Source organism: Salmo trutta, chromosome 1, assembly GCF_901001165.1.
Source record: "Salmo trutta chromosome 1, fSalTru1.1, whole genome shotgun sequence".
NCBI classification, from domain to species: Eukaryota; Metazoa; Chordata; class Actinopteri; order Salmoniformes; family Salmonidae; genus Salmo; species Salmo trutta.
Window position 1 is genome coordinate 12,557,577 of NC_042957.1, and position 20,211 is coordinate 12,577,787.

The following is a 20,211-nucleotide window of genomic DNA, read 5'->3' on the forward strand; positions in this document are numbered from 1 at the left end:
CCGACGTAACCGCACGAGGAGGCTATAACAGACTTCTCCCGTCGCGACGTCCCTCTAAGGCCCTTCTGCTAGCTTGCTAGCCCTGGCCCGCTAGCTGTCTGAATCACCGTGTCTCTAACCAGCCTAACTACTCACTGGACCCCTATGATCACTCGGCTACGCATGCCTCTCCCTAATGTCAATATGCCTTGACCATTGCTGTTCTGGTTAGTGATTATTGTCTTATTTCACTGTAGAGCCTCTAGCCCTGCTCAGTATTCCTTAGCTAACCCTTTAGTTCCACCTCCCACACATGCGGTGACATCACCTGGTTTAAATGATGTTTCTAGAGACAATATCTCTCATCATCACTCAATGCCTCGGTTTACCTCCACTGTATTCACATCCTACCATACCTTTGTCTGTACATTATGCCTCGAATCTATTCCATCGCACCCAGAAACCTGCTCCTTTTACTCTCTGTTCCGAACGTACTAGAAGACCAGTTCTTATAGCCTTTAGCCGTAGCCTTACCCTACTCCTCCTCTGTTCCTCTGGTGATCTAGAGGTTAATCCAGGCCCTGCAGTGCCTAGCTCTACTCCTATTCCCCAGGTGCTCTCATTTGTTGACATCTGTAACCGTAAAAGCCTTGGTTTCATGCATGTTAACATTAGAAGCCTCCTCCCTAAGTTTGTTTTATTCACTGCTTTAGCACACTCTGCCAACCTGGATTTCCTAGCGGTATCTGAATCCTGGCTTAGGAAGACCATCAAAAACACTGAAATTTCCATCCCCAACTATAACATTTTCCGACAAGATAGAACTGCCAAAGGGGGCGGAGTTGCAATTTACTGCAGAGATAGCCTGCAGAGTTCTGTCTTACTATCCAGGTCTGTACCCAAACAATTCGAGCTTCTACTTTTAAAATCCACCTTTCCAGAAACAAGTCTCTCACCGTTGCCACTTGCTAAAGACCACATTTTGCCCCCAGCTGTGCCCTGGACACCATATGTGAATTGATTGCCCCCCATCTATCTTCAGAGCTCGTGCTGCTAGATGACCTAAACTGGGACATGCTTAACACCCCGGCCATCCTACAATCTAAGCTTGATGCCCTCAATCGCACACATATTATCAATGAACCTACCAGGTACAACCCCAAATCTGTAAACACGGGCACCCTCATAGATATCATCCTAACCAACTTGGCCTCCAAATACACCTCTGCTGCCAAGATCTCAGCGATCACTGCCTCATTGCCTGCATCCGCAATGGGCCTGCGTCAAACGACCACCCCTCATCATTGTCAAACGCTCCCTAAAACACTTCAGCGAGCAGGCCTTTCTAATCGACCTGGCCTGGGTATCCTGGAAGGATATTGACCTCATCCCGTCAGTAGAGGATGCCTGGTTATTCTTTAAAAGTGCCTTCCTCACCATCTTAAATAAGCATGCCCCATTCAAAAAATGTAGAACCAGGAACAGCAATACCACTTGGTTCACTCCAGACCTGACCAGCACAAAAACATCCTGTGGCGTACTGTATTAGCATCGAATAGCCCCCGTGATATGCAACTTTTCAGGGAAGTTAGGAACCAATATACACAGGCAGTTAGGAAGCTAAGGCTAGCTTTTTCAAACAGATATTTGCATCCTGTAGCACAAACTCAAAACAGTTCTGGGACACTGTAAAGTCCATGGAGAATAAGAGCACCTCCTCCCAGCTGCCCACTGCACTGAGGCTAGGAAACAATGTCACCACCGATAAAACCACAATAATTGAGAATTTCAATAAGCATTTTTCTACAGCTGGCCATGCTTTCCAACTGGCTACCCCTACCCTGGTCAACAGCCCTGCACACCCCGCAGCAACTCGCCCAAGCCTCCCCCATTTCTCCTTCACCCAAATCCAGATTGCTGATGTTCTGAAAGTGCTGCAAAATCTGGACCCCTACAAATCAGCCAGGCTAGACAATCTGGACCCTCTCTTTATAAAATGATCCCCTGAAATTGTTGCAACCCCTAGCCGGTTCACTAGCCTGTTCAACCTCTTTCGTATCGTCCGAGATTCCCAAAGATTGGAAAGCTGCCGCGGTTATCCCCCTCTTCAAAGGGGGAGACACTCTAGACCCAAACTGCTACAGACCTATATCTATCCTAACCCTGCCTTTCTAAGGTCTTCGAAAGCCAAGTTAACAAACAGATTACCGACCATTTCGAATCCCACCGTACCTTCTTCTCCGCTATGCAATCTGGTTTCCGAGCTGGCCATGGGTGCACCTCAGCCACGCTCAAGGTCCTAAGCGATATCCTAACTGCCATCGATAAGAGACTATACTGTGCAGCCTTATTCATCGACCTGGCCAAGGCTTTTGACTCCGTCAATCACCACATTCTTATCGGCAGACTCAACAGCCTTGGTTTCTCAAATGACTGCCTTGCCTGGTTCACCAAATACTTCTCAGATAGAGTTCAGTTTGTCAAATTGGAGGCCCTGTTGTCCGGACCTCTGGCAGTCTCTATGGGGGTGCCACTGGGTTCAATTCTCGGGCCGACTCTCTTCTCTGTATACATCAATGATGTCGCTCTTGCGGCTGGTGATTCTCTGATCCACCTCTCCGTAGACGACACGATTCTGTATACTTCTGGCCCTTCTTTGGAGACTGTGTTAACTAACCTCTAGACGAGCTTCAATGCCATACAACTCTCCTTCCGTGGCCTCCAACTGCTCTTAAATGCAAGTAAAACTAAATGCTGCCTGCACCTGCCCACCCATCCATCATCACTACTCTGGACGGTTCTGACTTAGAATATGTGGACAAGTACAAATACCTAGGGGTCTGGTTAGACTGTAAACTCTCCTTCCAGATACACATTAAGCATCTCCAATCCAAAATTAAATCTAGAATTGGCTTCCTATTTCACAACAAAGCATCCTTCACTCATGCTGCCAAACATACCCTCGTAAAACTGACTATCCTACCAATTCTCGATTTCGACGATGTCATTTACAAAATAGCCTCCAACACTCAACTCAACAAATTGGATGCAGTCTATCACAGTGCCATCCGTTTTGTCACCAAAACCCCATATACTTCCCACCACTTCAACCTGTACACTCTCGTTGGCTGGCTCTCGCCTCATACTCGTCGCCAAACCCACTGGCTCCAGTTCATCTACAAGTCTTTGCTAGTTAAAGCCCCGCCTTATCTCAGCTCACTGGTCATCATAGCAGCACCCACCCGTAGCACGCGCTCCAGCAGGTATATTTCACTGGTCACCTCCAAAGTCAATTCCTCCTTCCTTTCCATCCAGTTCTCTGCTGCAAATGACTGGAACGAAGTGCAAAATCACTGAAGCTGGAGACCCATATCTCCCTCACTAACTTTAAGCACCAGCTGTCAGAGCAGCTCACAGATCACTGCACCTGTACATAGCCCATCCAACTACCTCATCCCCATACTGCATTTATTTATTTATCTTGCTCCTTTGCACCCCCATATCTCTACTTGCACATTCATCTTCTGCACATCTGTCACTCCAGTGTTTAATTACGATATTGTAATTACTTCGCCACCATGGCCTATTTATTGCCTTACCTCCCTTATCTTACCTCATTTGCACACACTGTATATAGACTTTTTGTACTGTATTATTGACTGTATGTTTGTTTTATTCCATGTGTAACTCTGTGTTGTTGTATGTGTCGAACTGCTTTGCTTTATCTTGGCCAGGTCGCAGTTGTAAATGAGAACTTGTTCTCAACTACCCTACCTGGTTAAATAAAGGTGAAATAAATAAATAAATAGCTACCTAACGTTAGTTTTTATTTATCTAACATACCGCTACATACTGCTGTAATGATATGCAATATGGTTCGTAAGGACAGTATAGCTAACAAATTGTCAGCCAATATAACGTGTAAGGTCACTCATTACTTTATTACATTGCTCAACATTTTCTTAAGATTTGTCATAATTAGTTCAAGAAATGAATTTGTATCCACTCTGGTTGTACTGCGACTGCATATTTTTTGCCATTTCCTTCAAATCTCGAAACGATGTGAAGCCACGCCCATTTCCTGAAGATTTGCATTTTCGGCCTTAAAGTACGGCAATAGTGTCCTCTGCGTGTATTCTTCATATTTTGACAAATTTAGTACGACATCCGGGAACTTTTGGCATACTAACTATATCCATACTATGACCAATAACCATACTATATACTCAATTCAGGTCACAAATAGTACAGTTAGTGCAGTTAGTATTAGTATTCGAGCACAGCTATAGGCTTTGAGGGCATTATCACTTTTATACAACGGGTTACCAACATATTCAAATAATGACTGACATACTTTCATAAACATTTGAAAGATTTGTTTCATACTATTTCATCCTTCCACAAGATATACGCTACCATTCAAAAGTTTGGGGTCACTTAGAAATGTCCTTGTTTTTGAAAGAAAGGCACTTTTTTTTTGTTCCTTAAAATAACATCAAATCAATCAGAAATACAGTTTGGATGTTGTTAATGTTGTAAATGACTATTGTAGCTGGAAACGGCAGATAAAAAAAAAAAAAAGAAGGAATATCTACATAGGCGTACAGAGGCCCATTATCAGAAACCACCACTCCTGTGTTCCAATGGCACGTTGTGTTAGCTAATCCAAGTTGATAATTTTAAAAGGCTAATTGATCATTAGAAAACCCTTTTGCAATTGTTAGCACAGCTGAAAACTGTAGTTCTGATTAAAGAAGCAATAAAGCTGGCCTTTAGACTAGTTGAGTATCTGGAGCATCAGAATTTGTGGGTTTGACTACAGGCTCAAAATGGCCAGAAACAAAGTACTTTCTTCTGAAACTCGTCAGTCTATTCTTGTTCTGAGAAATGAAGGCTGTTCCATGCGAGAAATGGCCAAGAAACATGAAGACCTCGTACAACGCTTTGTACTACTCCCTTCACAGAACAGCTCAAACTGGGTCTAACCAGAATAGAAAGAGGAGTGGGAGGCCCCACTGCACAACTGAGCAAGAGGACAAGTACATTAGAATGTCTAGTTTGAGAAACAGATGCCTCACAAGTTCTCAACTGGCAGCTTCATTAAATAGTACCCGCAAAACACCAGTCTCAACGACAACAGTGAAGAGGCGACTCCGGGATGCTGGCCTTCTGTCAGAGGCCTTCTGTCAGAGACGCGACCCAGTTGTTCAGTCTTTTTGTTCTGTATCTGTGGACGCGAACCAGTTGTTCATTCTAAATGTTCCATTGCCGTACTGGCTGGCAACATTCTTATTCCTTGCTTGCTAGCTAGCCAACTACAGCTAACTTACAGTCAAGTCAAACAGTGCAGTCAGACGAACAGCAAGGTAGCAGCATTTGTGTTGGTTTAAGTTGTTTTCTAGTGACATTTATTTGGATACATCCATAACAATGAGCTAATGATGCGCAATTTCGCCTTGCATAGAAATGTGCTCTCTTGTCAGGACACTGTTGTTCAGAGGAGCTAGCCAACAACACAGCTAGCACAATCACTTCAAACTGAAGCTGGAAAGACTGCAAACTAGCTGTGTTTCTTTTCACATGTTTTCTATTTACATTTATTTGTATATATCCATAAAAATGATGCCAGCTGATTCATGATTTTGACTGGCTGAGAAAAGCTGTCTGCCTGTCTGTCTCGTCCCGACTCCCGACACATTCATTACTATGGGACAGCAGCAGATCGAATTTCAATATTGAAACAATGTTGCAAATGTCGGCGAGACAGGCAGAAAGGTTTATACAAATTTCCGTTAACAAAATGCTAGTGTAAAAGAAATGTGAGATAATGTCTAGATGCTTTTTATAGTGGAGATCAAGTTAATCCAGGCTGCATCACATCCGGCCGTGATTGGGAGTCCCATAGGGCGGTGCACAATTGGCACAGCTTTGGCCGGGGTAGGCCATCATTGTAAATACTCATTTGTTCTTAACTGACTTGCATAGTTAAATAAAGGTTAAATTAAATTAAATAAAAATAAATTGCCAAGCTGGGCTGATGAGACAGTGGATAGCGCAGTGAGATGGAACAGAGTAAATAGGCATTTCAACGTCATAGATTTAGCCAGTGGTAACTTGTGGAATAGACACCGGCTGGAATGCAGTTTTAACCAATCCGCATCGAGCATTAGACCCATCCGTTGTATAACAACAATATACTTACTGGTAGGCTTGATATTCAACACATCTTACATTTGAAATCGTAATGCGCTCATGGTCTCACGGTGTCTTGTCATAGTTACGATCTATACTTGTTCATTGTGGACCTCTCCCCCCCATTCAACACATCTACAGTTGAAGTCGGAAGTGTACATACACCTTATGTACACTTATACATTTAAACTCAGTTTTTCAAAATTCCTGACATGTAATCCTTCTAAAATTCCCTGTCTTAGGTCAGTTAGGATCACCACTTTATTTTAAGAATGTGAGATGTCAGAATAATAGTAGAGAGAATTATTGATTTATTTCAGCTTGTGTTTCTTTCATCACATTCCCAGTGGGTCAGAAGTTTACATACACTCAATTAGTATTAGGTAGCATTGCCTTTAAATTGTTTAACTTGGGTCAAACGTTTCGGGTAGCCTTCTACAATCTTCCCACAACAAGTTGGGTGAATTTTGGTCCATTCCTCCTGACAGAGCTGGTGTAACTGAGTCAGGTTTGTAGGCCTCCTTGCTCGCACATGCTTTTTCAGTTCTGCCCACAAATTTTCTATGGGATTGAGGTCAGGGCTTTGTGATGGCCACTCCAATACCTTTACTTTGTTGTCCTTAAGCCATTTTGCCACAACTTTGGAAATATGCTTGGGGTCATTGTCCATTTGGAAGACCCATTTGCGACCAAGCTTTAACTTCCTGACTGATGTCTTGAGATGTTGCTTCAATATATCCACATAATTTTCCATCCTCATGATGCAATCTATTTTGTGAAGTGCACCAATCCCTCCAACAGCAAAGCACCCCCTCAACAGGATGCTGCCACCCGCATGCTTCACGGTTGGGATGCTGTTCTTCGGCTTGCAAGCCTCCCCCTTTATCCTCCAAACATAACTATGGTCATTATGGCCAAACAGTTCTATTATTGTTTCATCAGACCAGAGGGCATTTCTCCAAAAAGTACAATCTCTGTCCCCATGTGCAGTTTCAAACCGTAGTCTGGCTTTTTGAGCAGTGGCTTTTTCCTTGCTGAGCGGCCTTTCAGGTTGTCGATATAGGACTCGTTTTACTGTGGATATAGACACTTTTGTACCTGTTTCCTCCAGCCTCTTCACAAGGTCCTTTGCTGTTGTTCTGGGATTGATTTGCACTTTTCGCATCAAAGTACATTCATCTCTAGGAGACAGAACTCGTCTCCTTCCTGAGCGGTATGATGGCTGCGTGGTCCCATGGTGTTTATACTTGCGTACTATTGTTTGTACAGATGAACGTGGTACCTTCATGCGTTTGGAAATTGCTCCCTATGATGAACCAGACTTGTGGAGGTCTACAATTTTTTTCTGAGGTCTTGGTTGATTCCTTTTGATTGTCCCATGATGTCAAGCAAAGCGGCACTGAGGTTGAAGGTAGGCCTTGAAGTACATCCACAGGTACACCTTCAATTGACTCAAATTATGTCAATTAGCCTCAGAAGCGTCTAAAGCCATGAGATAATTTTCTGGAATTTTCCAAGCTGTTTAAAGGCACAGTCAACTTAGTGTATGTAAACTTCTGACCCACTGGAATTGTGATACAGTGAATTTTAAGTGAAATAATCTGTCTGTAAACAATTGTTGGAAAAATTACTTGTGTCATGCACAAAGTAGATGTCCTAACCGACTTGCCAAAACTATAGTTTGTTAACAAGAAATTTGTGGTGGTTGAAAAAAGGAGTTTTAATGACTCCAACCTAAGTGTATGTAAACTTCCGACTTCAACTGTATATTCTGTAGTGACTCAACTTCATTAGCTAGGCCTACTATTTCTAAACAAATGTATTAATTTGTCACAGGTGTTACCATGGCTACTATGGACACGTTGCTGCCTTTTCCTTGACAATAACCCAGGTAAGAGGCGTGGGAGGGGCAGATACATCTACCAAATAAGAAAATATTTTCATTATTAGACTGGAAGCAGCAACCAGCACTTAAGCAGCATTTATTGGACAGAAGCGAAACTGAATGATGTTTAGTGCTTCAACACTAGCTGACATGCCAGCTAAGATAGCTAGACAAGCTTCTCTAACTTGATTGATAGCCTGAAATGGCCTTGGTAGCTAGTTATGAGATTGGGAACCTACTGTATCTAGCTGCCTCGCTAAAGCCAACTTCCTAAAATTGCTAGATGGCTACCCACTGGGCAACAACCGGTTGAATAAACGTTGTCTCCTCATCATTTCAACCCCAAAATTATATGTGATGACGTTGAATCAACATGGGAAAACCGATTGGATTTGCAAAAAGTCATTAACATAAGGGAATTACAGTGACGGAAAAAAGTATTTGATCCCCTGCTGATTTTGTACGTTTGCCCATTGACAAAGAAATGATCAGTCTATAATTTGAATGGTATGTTTATTTGAACAGTGAGAGACAGGATAACAACAAAAAAATCCAGAACAATGCATGTCATAAATGTTAGAAAATGATTTGCATTTTAATGAAGGAAATAAGTATTTGACCCCTCTGCAAAACATGACTTAGTACTTGGTGGCAAAACCCTTGTTGGCAAACACAGAGGTCAGACGTTTCTTGTAGTTGGCCACCAGGTTTGCTGGCTAGGCCAGTCTAGGACCTTAATGTGCTTCTTCTTGAGCCACTCCTTTGTTGCCTTGGCCGTGTGTTTTGGGTCATTGTCATGCTGGAATACCCATCCACGACCCATTTTCAATGCCCTGGCTGAGGGAAGGAGGTTCTCACCCAAGATTTGACGGTACATGGCCCCGTCCATCGTCCCTTTGATGCGGTGAAGTTCTCTTGTCCCCTTAGCAGAAAAACACACCCAAAGCATAATGTTTCCACCTCCATGTTTGACGGTGGGGATGGTGTTCTTGGGGTCATAGGCAGCATTCCTCCTCCTCAAAACACGGCGAGGGCTGTTTAAGCCAATGTGTGTATCTATTGAAGAACTGAGGGTAAAATCAACCAGCAAAGATTTTCAATCATGAAACTTTTTCAATCATATCAACACAGATCTAAATATTTGTATATATGAAATGCTCTTATTTGAAAGATTTGTAACACTGTACTTGTTCGCAATAACAAAATCTTACTCTACCTGCGCTCTTACATTACGGGGACTGTCAACCTCTGAGTTACAGCACTAGGTGGTGCTATCGCCTTTGATGATGAACACATCCAATGAACCAAGATACTTACCAGGGTGGCACAAGAACCAGTCAGTGTGGCAGTCAGATTCATTTAGGCCCACATATGTGCAATGTTTGGCTGGTTGGTTTGCAATGTGGGGCTTGTGGGGAATCACTTCATCAGTATCCCAATGCAATATGTTTGTGATATTCTAGGTCAGCACTAGTACAAACACATCTGCATGTTAATATCTACATTTACTCTAGAGGGTAATCTAGAGCAGTGTTTCCCAACCAGGAGTACTTGGACCCGTGGGGGTACTTGGCCTATCCACAGGGGGTAATTGAGAAGACTCGTGAGACCATAGACTTACTGGTAAAATGCACATGAGGGGTACTTCAGGGGTACTCCGGGCAGAGCACAATTTAGTTGGTGGTACGGTAACCGAAAAAGGTTGGGAATGAACCACTGATCTATCCTAATAGACAGTGAGTGTCAATATAGAGACAGTATCTTTTCTCATTCCTTCATCATCTAATTTCTACAGGGGTTGTATTCATTACGGCATGTAATGGAAAACTGAGCTGGAAAATTAGTGTTTCTTACTGGACAAGTACAAGTAGTCCTACCCTGTTTCAGCTGTTTCCCTCTGTTTGGTGCCTGATGAACACAACCCTGCTCTATTGACCTGCCTCTCCCGTGACACCAGCCTACACATCATAATACAACCACATCTCTAATTACCTTCAAATGGATCAAATAAAGACCGGATGCACTTTTAATTAGAACCATTTTTCGCTTTGTATTTGTGGCTCGGAGAATTGAGCGCCGTTTCTTTGGAGCGGAGCCATTTGTCAAGCGCGACGCTCTGTCCTTGAGCGAGCAGGGAGCGGTTACCGCACCTGCCTTTTCTGCCCCTTGGTGCCATAATTAATGCTCACCTTAATCAAATGAGGAGCATGAACAAAATAATACAGGGCCTTTGAGGTATGCCTCAGGAATTAATGTGGGGGAATGTGATTCTCTGTTCCACGTGTGGTGTTTTTGAGGGCAATTATCATATTGTAGGCCTTTAGTTTAGATTGCTTGACTTGTGACCATGGGGACAATTCAGGTCAAGTGTGGAAGATCTAAGGTTTTTGTATGGAGCAATGTTGTCTTTCTCTGGAGTAATTCTTTCGACCAGAGGTTCAGTACTGGATTACAGATAAGAAAATATATATTTGGCTGAGATATTGATGAGGAGGTAACTTTTCACAGTGAAGTTTTTGTATGCGAAATAAAAATATTTGAGACTTGAATCAGCAGGATATTTCTGTAGTTATGGCACTGGCTTCTCTTGAGGTGAAGTGCAGGATCTTTAAGACCCTATAGGGCCCTCAGACATTTTAGTCATTTAGCAGACGCTCTTATCCAGAGCGACTTACAGTAGTGAATGCATACATTTCATAATTGTTTTTCTCCGTACTGGTCCCCCATGGGAATCAAACCCACAACCCTGGTGTTGCAAACACCATGCTCTACCAACTGAGCCAACATCTTGTCACAACTTCTACCACAGTCGTTTCCTCTCCTTGTTCGGGCGGTGTTCGGCGGTCGGCGTCACCGGTCTTCTAGCCATCGTCAATCCACTTTTAGTTTTCCAATTGTTTTGTCTTGTTTTCTTACACACCTGTTTTCCATTTCCCTTATTAATTGTTGTGTATTTAACCCTCTGCTCCCCCCATGTGCTTGTACTCTATGCCACTGGTGTGCGTCGGGTTTTGTACCTATGTAGGTTCTTTTGTATTGCCGTGGGATTTGTATTAAACTGCTCCTTCTATTACCTATTTCTGCTCTCCTGCGTCTGACTTCACTGCCACCAGTTCCGCAACCCTTACATATCTCCCTCCCTCTTCTCCCCTTTAGCCCAACGCTACAGTGTACCCACAGCACAACCTTTTCTGCAGCCCTATTCCCTTAGTAGCATCTCTCCCCTGTCAAGAGTGCGTGCACTCTCATCCCTCAGAAGCTAGTGTCCACTCCATAAGACTACCAATAAACTACATTAACTCCACTACCAATGAGCTACATTAACCCCAAATCAATATAATCCTCAGACAAGTTGTATATATACTGCTCAAAAAAATAAAGGGAACACTAAAATAACACATCCTAGATCTGAATGAATGAAATAATCTTATTAAATACTTTTTTCTTTACATAGTTGAATGTGCTGACAACAAAATCACACAAAAATAATCAATGGAAATCCAATTTATCAACCCATGGAGGTCTGGATTTGGAGTCACACTCAAAATTAAAGTGGAAAACCACACTACAGGCTGATCCAACTTTGATGTAATGTCCTTAAAAGAAGTCAAAATGAGGCTCAGTAGTGTGTGTGGCCTCCACGTGCCTGTATGACCTCCCTACAGCGCCTGGGCATGCTCCTGATGAGGTGGCAGATGGTCTCCTGAGGGATCTCCTCCCAGACCTGGACTAAAGCATCTGCCAACTCCTGGACAGTCTGTGGTGCAACGTGGCGTTGGTGGATGGAGCGAGACATGATGTCCCAGATGTGCTCAATTGGATTCAGGTCTGGGGAACGGGCGGGCCAGTCCATAGCATCAATGCCTTCCTCTTGCAGGAACTGCTGACACACTCCAGCCACATGAGGTCTAGCATTGTCTTGCATTAGGAGGAACCCAGGGCCAACCACACCAGCATATGGTCTCACAAGGGGTCTGAGGATCTCATCTCGGTACCTAATGGCAGTCAGGTTACCTCTGGCGAGCACATGGAGGGCTGTGCGGCCCCCCAAAGAAATGCCACCCCACACCATGACTGACCCACCGCCAAACCGGTCATGCTGGAGGATGTTGCAGGCAGCAGAACGTTCTCCACGGCGTCTCCAGACTCTGTCACGTCTGTCACGTGCTCAGTGTGAACCTGCTTTCATCTGTGAAGAGCACAGGGCGCCAGTGGCGAATTTGCCAATCTTGGTGTTCTCTGGCAAATGTCAAACGTCCTGCACGGTGTTGGGCTGTAAGCACAACCCCCACCTGTGGACGTCGGGCCCTCATACCACCCTCATGGAGTCTGTTTCTGACCGTTTGAGCAGACACATGCACATTTGTGGCCTGCTGGAGGTCATTTTGCAGGGCTCTGGCAGTGCTCCTCCTGCTCCTCCTTGCACAAAGGTGGAGGTAGCGGTCCTGCTGCTGGGTTGTTGCCCTCCTACGGCCTCCTCCACGTCTCCTGATGTACTGGCCTGTCTCCTGGTAGCGCCTCCATGCTCTGGACACTACGCTGACAGACACAGCAAACCTTCTTGCCACAGCTCGCATTGATGTGCCATCCTGGATGAGCTGCACTACCTGAGCCACTTGTGTGGGTTGTAGACTCCGTCTCATGCTACCACTAGAGTGAAAGCACCGCCAGCATTCAAAAGTGACCAAAACATCAGCCAGGAAGCATAGGAACTGAGAAGTGGTCTGTGGTCTCCACCTGCAGAACCATTCCTTTATTGGGGGTGTCTTGCTAATTGCCTATAATTTCCACCTGTTGTCTATTCCATTTGCACAACAGCATGTGAAATTTATTGTCAATCAGTGTTGCTTCCTAAGTGGACAGTTTGATTTCACAGAAGTGTGATTGACTTGGAGTTACATTGTGTTGTTTAAGTGTTCCCTTTATTTTTTTGAGCAGTGTATTTTTGTCTTCAAAGATACCCTCTTGCGCTGAGAGAGAGAACAGATTAATAAAATGGCAGGATGTGAGGTTAATCGGAGGGGTGATGGTTTGAGTTCTGGTACAGTAGCTGGACTGTCTATTAATGATGAATCATGGTGGTAACTCACACTTTGATTGACAGCAGTTTGAATCCAGGCATGTTTTTGTTTTGTAAGCCTAGTTATTATCTTAACGGTAGACTCAGCGAAATGCAGTGGTGGAAAAAGTACCCAATTGTCATACTTGAGTAAAAGTAAAGATACCTTAATAGAAAATGACTCAAGTAAAGGTAAAAGTCACCCAGTAAAATTCTACGTGAGTAAAAGTCTAAAAGTATTGTTTTTAAAATAAAGTAAAAGTAAAAGTTTGAATAAATAAAATGTCCTTAAACTAAGAAAACCAGATGGCCAGATCAGAGGCAGTAGGGATGACCAGGGATGTTTTCTTGATAAGTGTGTGAATTGAACCATACTCCATTGAATGGAGTAAAAAGTACATAATTTTCTTTAGTAATGTAGTGAAGTAAAAGTAAACATATATAAATAGTAAAGTACAGATAACCTCAAAAACTACTTAAGTAAAAATACTTTAAAGTACTACTTAAGTACTTTACACCACTGGCGAAATGACATTGCCACGAGCAGCAATGCAGGTATTGAGAGGAGCAAGATGCAAGACCCATGCGTCCATGTGCATGGGTTCCCATCATGCTGTTACAGCGTGGTAGCCAGGGCACCAAAACAACGGACAAGTTGAGCCTCGCGCTTCAACGGTTTTGTTGCGGAAATTAACCCATTATGCTGTTTACTTTCTGCATCTACGTCATATCGCTGAGCCTACCTTTAACCACTCATTAGCATGCCTAAACCTTACCCTAATTTAACCACTCACTAGGGTGCCTAAACTAACCTATTGCAGTTGCATGTAATTGTAAGTTGTTTTGTGAGTTAGTGTTTCTCCGTCTATTGGAATTTTGTGTTATGTGTTATGTTATTACATGATTTGCAACTCCAAATTAGGTAATAGTGTCATGTGATATTACCTATGATGAAAAATCATCAACTGAAGGTCCAACTGAATCCAAGAAATGTGTCTGAAGTCTGTGACGTAATACTCCCACGAGACGAAGAAAACACTCACTGTCGGTCAGCTGAAGCAGTGATGTCATCATCATCATCAGAGGAGGAGGTTGGAGCTTTATTGGGCTTGACATTTTATTGCCAGGAGTATCAGACACATGACGTCCAGTGAGAGGAGTGAGGGACGACGCAAAGGACGGAAAAGGAGGATACGGATCCAATGATATGGAGACAAACACAGGACATACTCTGAACCTGTAGAGAAGAGAGAGGTAAATCAATACAAAAAGAGAAGGGGATATGTGGAGATACAGAAATGCAGGGTTCTGAATCCATTGGACGGGAATTTAGTTGCCGTGTTTTGCGCTGTGCCGGTAGAGCCTGTGGAACATGCAGCACGAGCCTCTGTCACTCACACTGCTGCAGTGGAGGAGTACACGCAGAGCCCAGCACTGATACACAGCCACAGAACAGTACAACAGACTGGTCCTCCTGCATCTCATCCTCTCCTCATCGCCCCATTCCTCTCACCCTATTCCTCTGAGGGCTTGGATAAAAAAAGAAACAGGAGGGAAGGAAGGAAGGAAGAGAGGGATTTTGTTTTTTTCTTCTTCTGCCCACCAGAACAGACTCTTTCTCAGATCTGTGTGTCTCTGAATGACTGTGCTGTGTTTTCCTGTCATCGAGTGAAGAAGCAACATATGTGCTCCGATGTCTCCAGAACATAGGCACGCTGCAAGGTAAGAGCATTGGGATGCATGTCATGTTACCCCTAAAGGCACAGCAAGCAAAGCTTTTATGGGCTACATCATTTTTCACAAGCAGGAGGAATTTGAGACCTATCGCAGTATAAATGTATGTTTTCTTGTCATTGCCTTGCTACTGTCTCAGAGGCGGATGAAACAGGTTGATTGAAAGTTGACGGAGCCAGACCTAGTACTTGGTATTCATCTCAGTATTGGATTGGGGGACGGGTAGAACAGCACACCAGATTTTCAACACCTTGGGCAGATGCAGCACATCTGTCTTCAGCTGGACGTGGTGAGCCGAATGCTCTCTCCCTTCATCCATCGTCAGTGATCCGTCTGGCTAATGTATGTGTGTGTTAAGCTCGAAGAGTGGGAGGGCCAAACCACTGCCAAGGTTCTCGATGGGCAACGGGGTAATTTTCACCTGGTCTATGTGACCAATATCTGAAGATGGAGCAACTCTGGTGTGTTGCGGCTGTGAATATTTGGGGCTCCGTTTCTCAAATGATACGGATGAATGAAATGGGGTAGGAGATAATGTTACCTAGCAATAATCTCATAGGGGTTTGGTTGGCCGTAATGGGTAGACATGATTTTATGGTTTGGTGGCTGACAGAGGGGCATCCGTCACACAGTGTGACGAGCTGTGTGTGTGTGTGTGTGTGTGTGTGTGTGTGTTTGTGTGTGTGTGTGTGTGTGTGTGTGTGTGTGTGTGTGTGTGTGTGTGTGTGTGTGTGTGTGTGTGTGTGTGTGTGTGTGTGTGTGTGTGTGTGTGTGTGTGTGTGAGAGAGAGATATAGAGTTAGTGTGTGTGCGTATGTGGTATGTGTGTGTGAGAGAGAGAGAGGGAGAGAGAGTGTGTGTGGGAGCGTGTTTTTTGTGTGTGTGTGTGTGAGAGGGAGAGAGTGAGTGTGTGGGAGCGTGTGTATGTTTGGTGTGTGTCTGTATGAGAGAGAGAGAGAGAGAGAGAGAGGGGGAGTGTGTGTGTGTGGGGGGAGAGAGAGAGATGGTACAGATAGAGAGACAGGAATGGTACAGGGAAGGAGCGAGAGAGCTAGTGTGACAGTCCTCCCTGTTCCACTTGACTCACTCTCTCTGTGCTCTGCAAACCATGGGGAAGATGTGGAGGTTACCATCTGAATGGTGGTTTCCCTCACATCTCTCAATCACATGTGGGAGGTCTGCCCTAAGTCCTGGCCCTAGGGTGACCTAATGGAGATCACTTTCAACTTTCTTTTAGGGCTGGAAATTTCCCTAGCTCACGATACCATATGTATTACGATTCTCACGATTCGCAATTCGATACTGTGATTTTATTGCGATTTGATGTTCCAAACATATTGCAGCTCCAGAGGGACAAGAGAGAGCCATGAGAAAACGAGTTTTGTTCAGTCATGGAAATAAAAGTGCAGAAAACAAATTGGTTACCTATTTAAAAAGAAGATTGAGAACAAATTATAAAGGAAACATTTTGATGCAGGTACAGAAAACTAGCGCAAAATAATATTGCGATATTGTCAAAACGAAACGATATATCGTAAAAAATAATATCCTTATATGTAACTGTATCAATTCAATTCCCCCAACACTACTCACTAGGCCCCGTCCCTACCTACCCCATCACTACTCACTAGGCCCCGCCCCTACCTACCCCATCCTAGTCTCTAGGCCCCGCCAACACCTACCCCATCACTAGTCTCTAGGCCCCGCCAACACCTACCCCATCACTACTCACTAGGCCCCGCCCACACCTACCCCATCACTACTCACTAGGCCCCGCCCACACCTACCCCATCACTACTCACTAGGCCCCGCCAACACCTACCCCATCACTAGTCTCTAGGCCCCGCCAACACCTACCTCATCACTACTTACTAGGCCCCGCCAACACCTACCCCATCACTACTTACTAGGCCCCGCCCACACCTACCCCATCACTGCTTACTAGGCCCCGCCAACACCTACCCCATCACTACTTACTAGGCCCCGCCCATACCTACCCCAACACTACTCACTAGGCCCCGCCAACACCTACCCCATCACTACTCACTAGGCCCCGCCAACACCTACCCCATCACTAGTCTCTAGGCCCGCCAACACCTACCCCATCACTACTCACTAGGCCCCGCCAACACCTACCCCAACCCTACTCACTAGGCCCCGCCCACACCTACCCCATCACTAGTCTCTAGGCCCTGCCCACACCTACCCCATCACTTGTCTTTAGGCCCCGCCCACACCTACCACCACTTCCATAAATTAGGGGCGGAGCCAAGCTGTTACTGCAGCTCCCTCTGAATCCTTCATGCTGCTTTTGAACACCTTCACAGGGCTTTGGCCAGGGCTGCTGTGTGTGTGTGTGTGTGTGTGTGTGTGTGTGTGTGTGTGTGTGTGTGTGTGTGTGTGTGTGTGTGTGTGTGTGCCTGACTAGCCGGTATAAGATCATTTACCATGTGTGAGGCTTGTACCCTCCAGGCTCTACAATGTGCTAGACAATGCTTTAACAGGGATCCAGAGATACATTTTATCATTGTAGATGTGATCCATTGGCTTACACAAACACGCACACACAGTGGAGTGGACGACTGTGTCGAACCCGAGGTAGCCATTTGTCATCCCTTTAGCGTTGTAATGCATAGGAGATTCTGGGAGGGATAGGTTAGCAGCAGCTCCTCACAGTTACCTGCACTCTGTCAGGTATCTGTGTTGCTCCATTCCCCCCAGCAGTTAACATAGCATCCTCATAGCAGATTCCCCAGCAGTTAGCTCAGCATCCTTAAAGTAGATTCCCCAGCAGTTAGCGTAGCACCCTTAAAGCAGATTCCCCAGCAGTTAGCATAGCATCCTTAAAGCAGATTCCCCAGCAGTTAACATAGCACCCTTAAAGCAGATTCCCCAGCAGTTAGCGTAGCACCCTTAAAGCAGATTCCCCAGCAGTTAGCGTAGCACCCTTAAAGCAGATTCCCCAGCAGTTAGCATAGCATCCTTAAATAAGATTCCCCAGCAGTTAGCATAGCATCCCTAAAGAAGGTTCCCCAGCAGTTAGCATAGCATCCTTAAAGCAGATTCCCCAGCAGTTAGCATAGCATCCTTAAATAAGATTCCCCAGCAGTTAGCATAGCATCCTTAAAGAAGATTCCCCAGCAGTTAGCATAGCATCCTTATAGCAGATTCCCCAGCAGTTAGCGTAGCACCCTTAAAGCAGATTCCCCAGCAGTTAGCATAGCATCCTTAAAGCAGATTCCCCAGCTACTCCCTCACAACGACTGTTTGCCCGTCTGTTGCGTTCGCACATCAATCACCTAACTCGATTTATGAGATCATTGACACACTTAACTGGCCTTTAGTTTCAGTCAAGGTAGGCCTACCATTCATGTTTTATGAGCAACAACAGCAGTGTGTAGATCAACACCAGAGATAATAAGGAGAATGTATGGTCCCTCTCTCTCTCTCCACATGTAATGTTATGTCCTCGTCTACCCTGAAAGCTGTGGTATGTCTGTCTGCCACTGGTTGATGTGGTCTTCAGTGTGCTTTCTACTGTTGGAGTCTGTGGTTCTGGAAGACCAATAAGGAAATGAAGTCGTACAGTCTACTAGCATTAGGCTTGGATCCACTGTTCAGTAGTTAGTGGTGCTTAGGGTCATGCGATGGGCTTAGTGTGTGTGTGTGTGCGGGTGAACACGAGCTGGACTAGAGCACATTCAGAGCATCCCTGTTCATTGTTTAACTGGATTGTATGGCATTGCTACACAGTCACATGCTTGCTACACAGTCACATTTTCTCTGTATACCCATGTACAATTCCAATCAACTTCAGAATACTGGGTGTATCACTGTCTCTCTTTCTCATCATCTCCAAATGTTTCTCTATAATGGTGTGTTTCTCTGTAATGGTGTGTTTCTCTATAGTGGTGTGTTTCTCTATAGTGGTGTGTTTCTCTATAGTTGTGCGTTTCTCTATAGTGGTGTGTTTCTCTATAGTGGTGTGTTTCTCTATAGTGGTGTGTTTCTCTATAGTGGTGTGTTTCTCTATAGTGGTGTGTTTCTCTATAGTGGTGTGTTTCTCTATAGTTGTGCGTTTCTCTATAGTGGTGTGTTTCTCTATATTGGTGTGTTTCTCTATAGTGGTGTGTTTCTCTAGAGTGGTGTTTCACGATACACTTGTTTCTCTATGGTGGTGTGTTTCTCTATAGTGGTGTGTTTCTCTATAGTAGTGTGTTTCTCTATAATGATGTCTTTCTCTATAGTGGTATGTTTCTCTGTAGTGGTGTGTTTCTCTGTAGTTTTGTTTCTCTATAGTTGTGTTTCTCCATAGTGGTGTGTTTCTCTATAGTGGTGGTCCTCTATAGTGGTGTGTTTGTCGATAGTGTGTTTCTCTAAAATGGTGTGTTTCTCTATACTGGTGTGTTTCTCTAGAGTGGTGTGTTTCTCTAGAGTGGTGTTTCACGATACACTTGTTTCTCTATGGTGGTGTGTTTCTGTATAATGTTGGTTTCTCTATAGTGGTGTGTTTCTCTACAGTGGTGTGTTTGTAAAAAGTGGTGTGTTTCTCTATAATATTTCTCTATAGTGGTGTTTTTTTTGGAGTGATGTTTCACTATTGTGATGTGTTTCCTTATATTGTTATTGTCTATAGTGGTGTTTCTCTATAGTGGTGTGTCTATAGTTGTGTGCTTCTCTATAGTGGTGCATTTTCTTTATAATGGTATGTTTCAATCTGGTGGTGTGTTTGCCTATAGTGGTGTTTCTCTATAGTGGTGTGTTTCTCTATAATGTTTTTTCTCTATAGTAGTGTGTCTCTATAGTTGTGTGTTTCTCTATAGTGTTGTTTTGATTCTCTATAGTGGTGTGTTTGTTAATAATGGTGTCTCTAGTCCAATGCTCTAACCACTAGGCTGCGCTGCCACCCCATTCTCCATAGTGGTGTGTTTCTGTATAATGATGGTTTCTCTATAGTGGTGTGTTTCTATATAATGGTGTTTTTCTATATTGTTGTTTTTCTGTAATGGTGTTTCTCAAAAAAGGTGTGTTTCTCTATAGTGGTGTACCTTTATAGTGCTGTGTTTGTCTATAATGGTGTGTTTCTCTATAGTGGAGTGTTTCTCTATACCGGTGTGTTTCTCTGTAATGGTGTCTTTCTCTTTAGTGGTGTGCTTCTATATAATGGTGTTTCACAATAGATTTGTTTCTCTATAGTGGTGTACCTCTATAGTGGTGTGTTTGTCTATATTGGTGTGTTTCTGTATATTGCTGGATTCTCTATTGTGGTGTGTTACTCTATAGTGGTGTGTTTCTCTATAGTGGTGTGTTTCTATATAATGTTGTTTCTCTACAGTTGTGTGTTTGTAAAAAGAGATGTGTTT

At 44.1% G+C, this 20,211-nt stretch overlaps 1 protein-coding gene across 1 annotated transcript in view; it reads left to right on the top strand.

Moving 5' to 3' along the window:
* Nucleotides 1-14,764: 14,764 nt before the first annotated feature.
* Nucleotides 14,765-20,211, top strand: part of LOC115175637 (disks large-associated protein 2) — a gene marked incomplete at its 5' end in the record, with an annotated part of 191,923 nt that continues 186,476 nt past the window's right edge. Inside the window, one exon of the mRNA XM_029738938.1 lies at nt 14,765-14,837. Within this exon, the coding sequence (XP_029594798.1) occupies nt 14,765-14,837 (73 nt within the window). The remainder of the gene's footprint in view (nt 14,838-20,211) is intronic.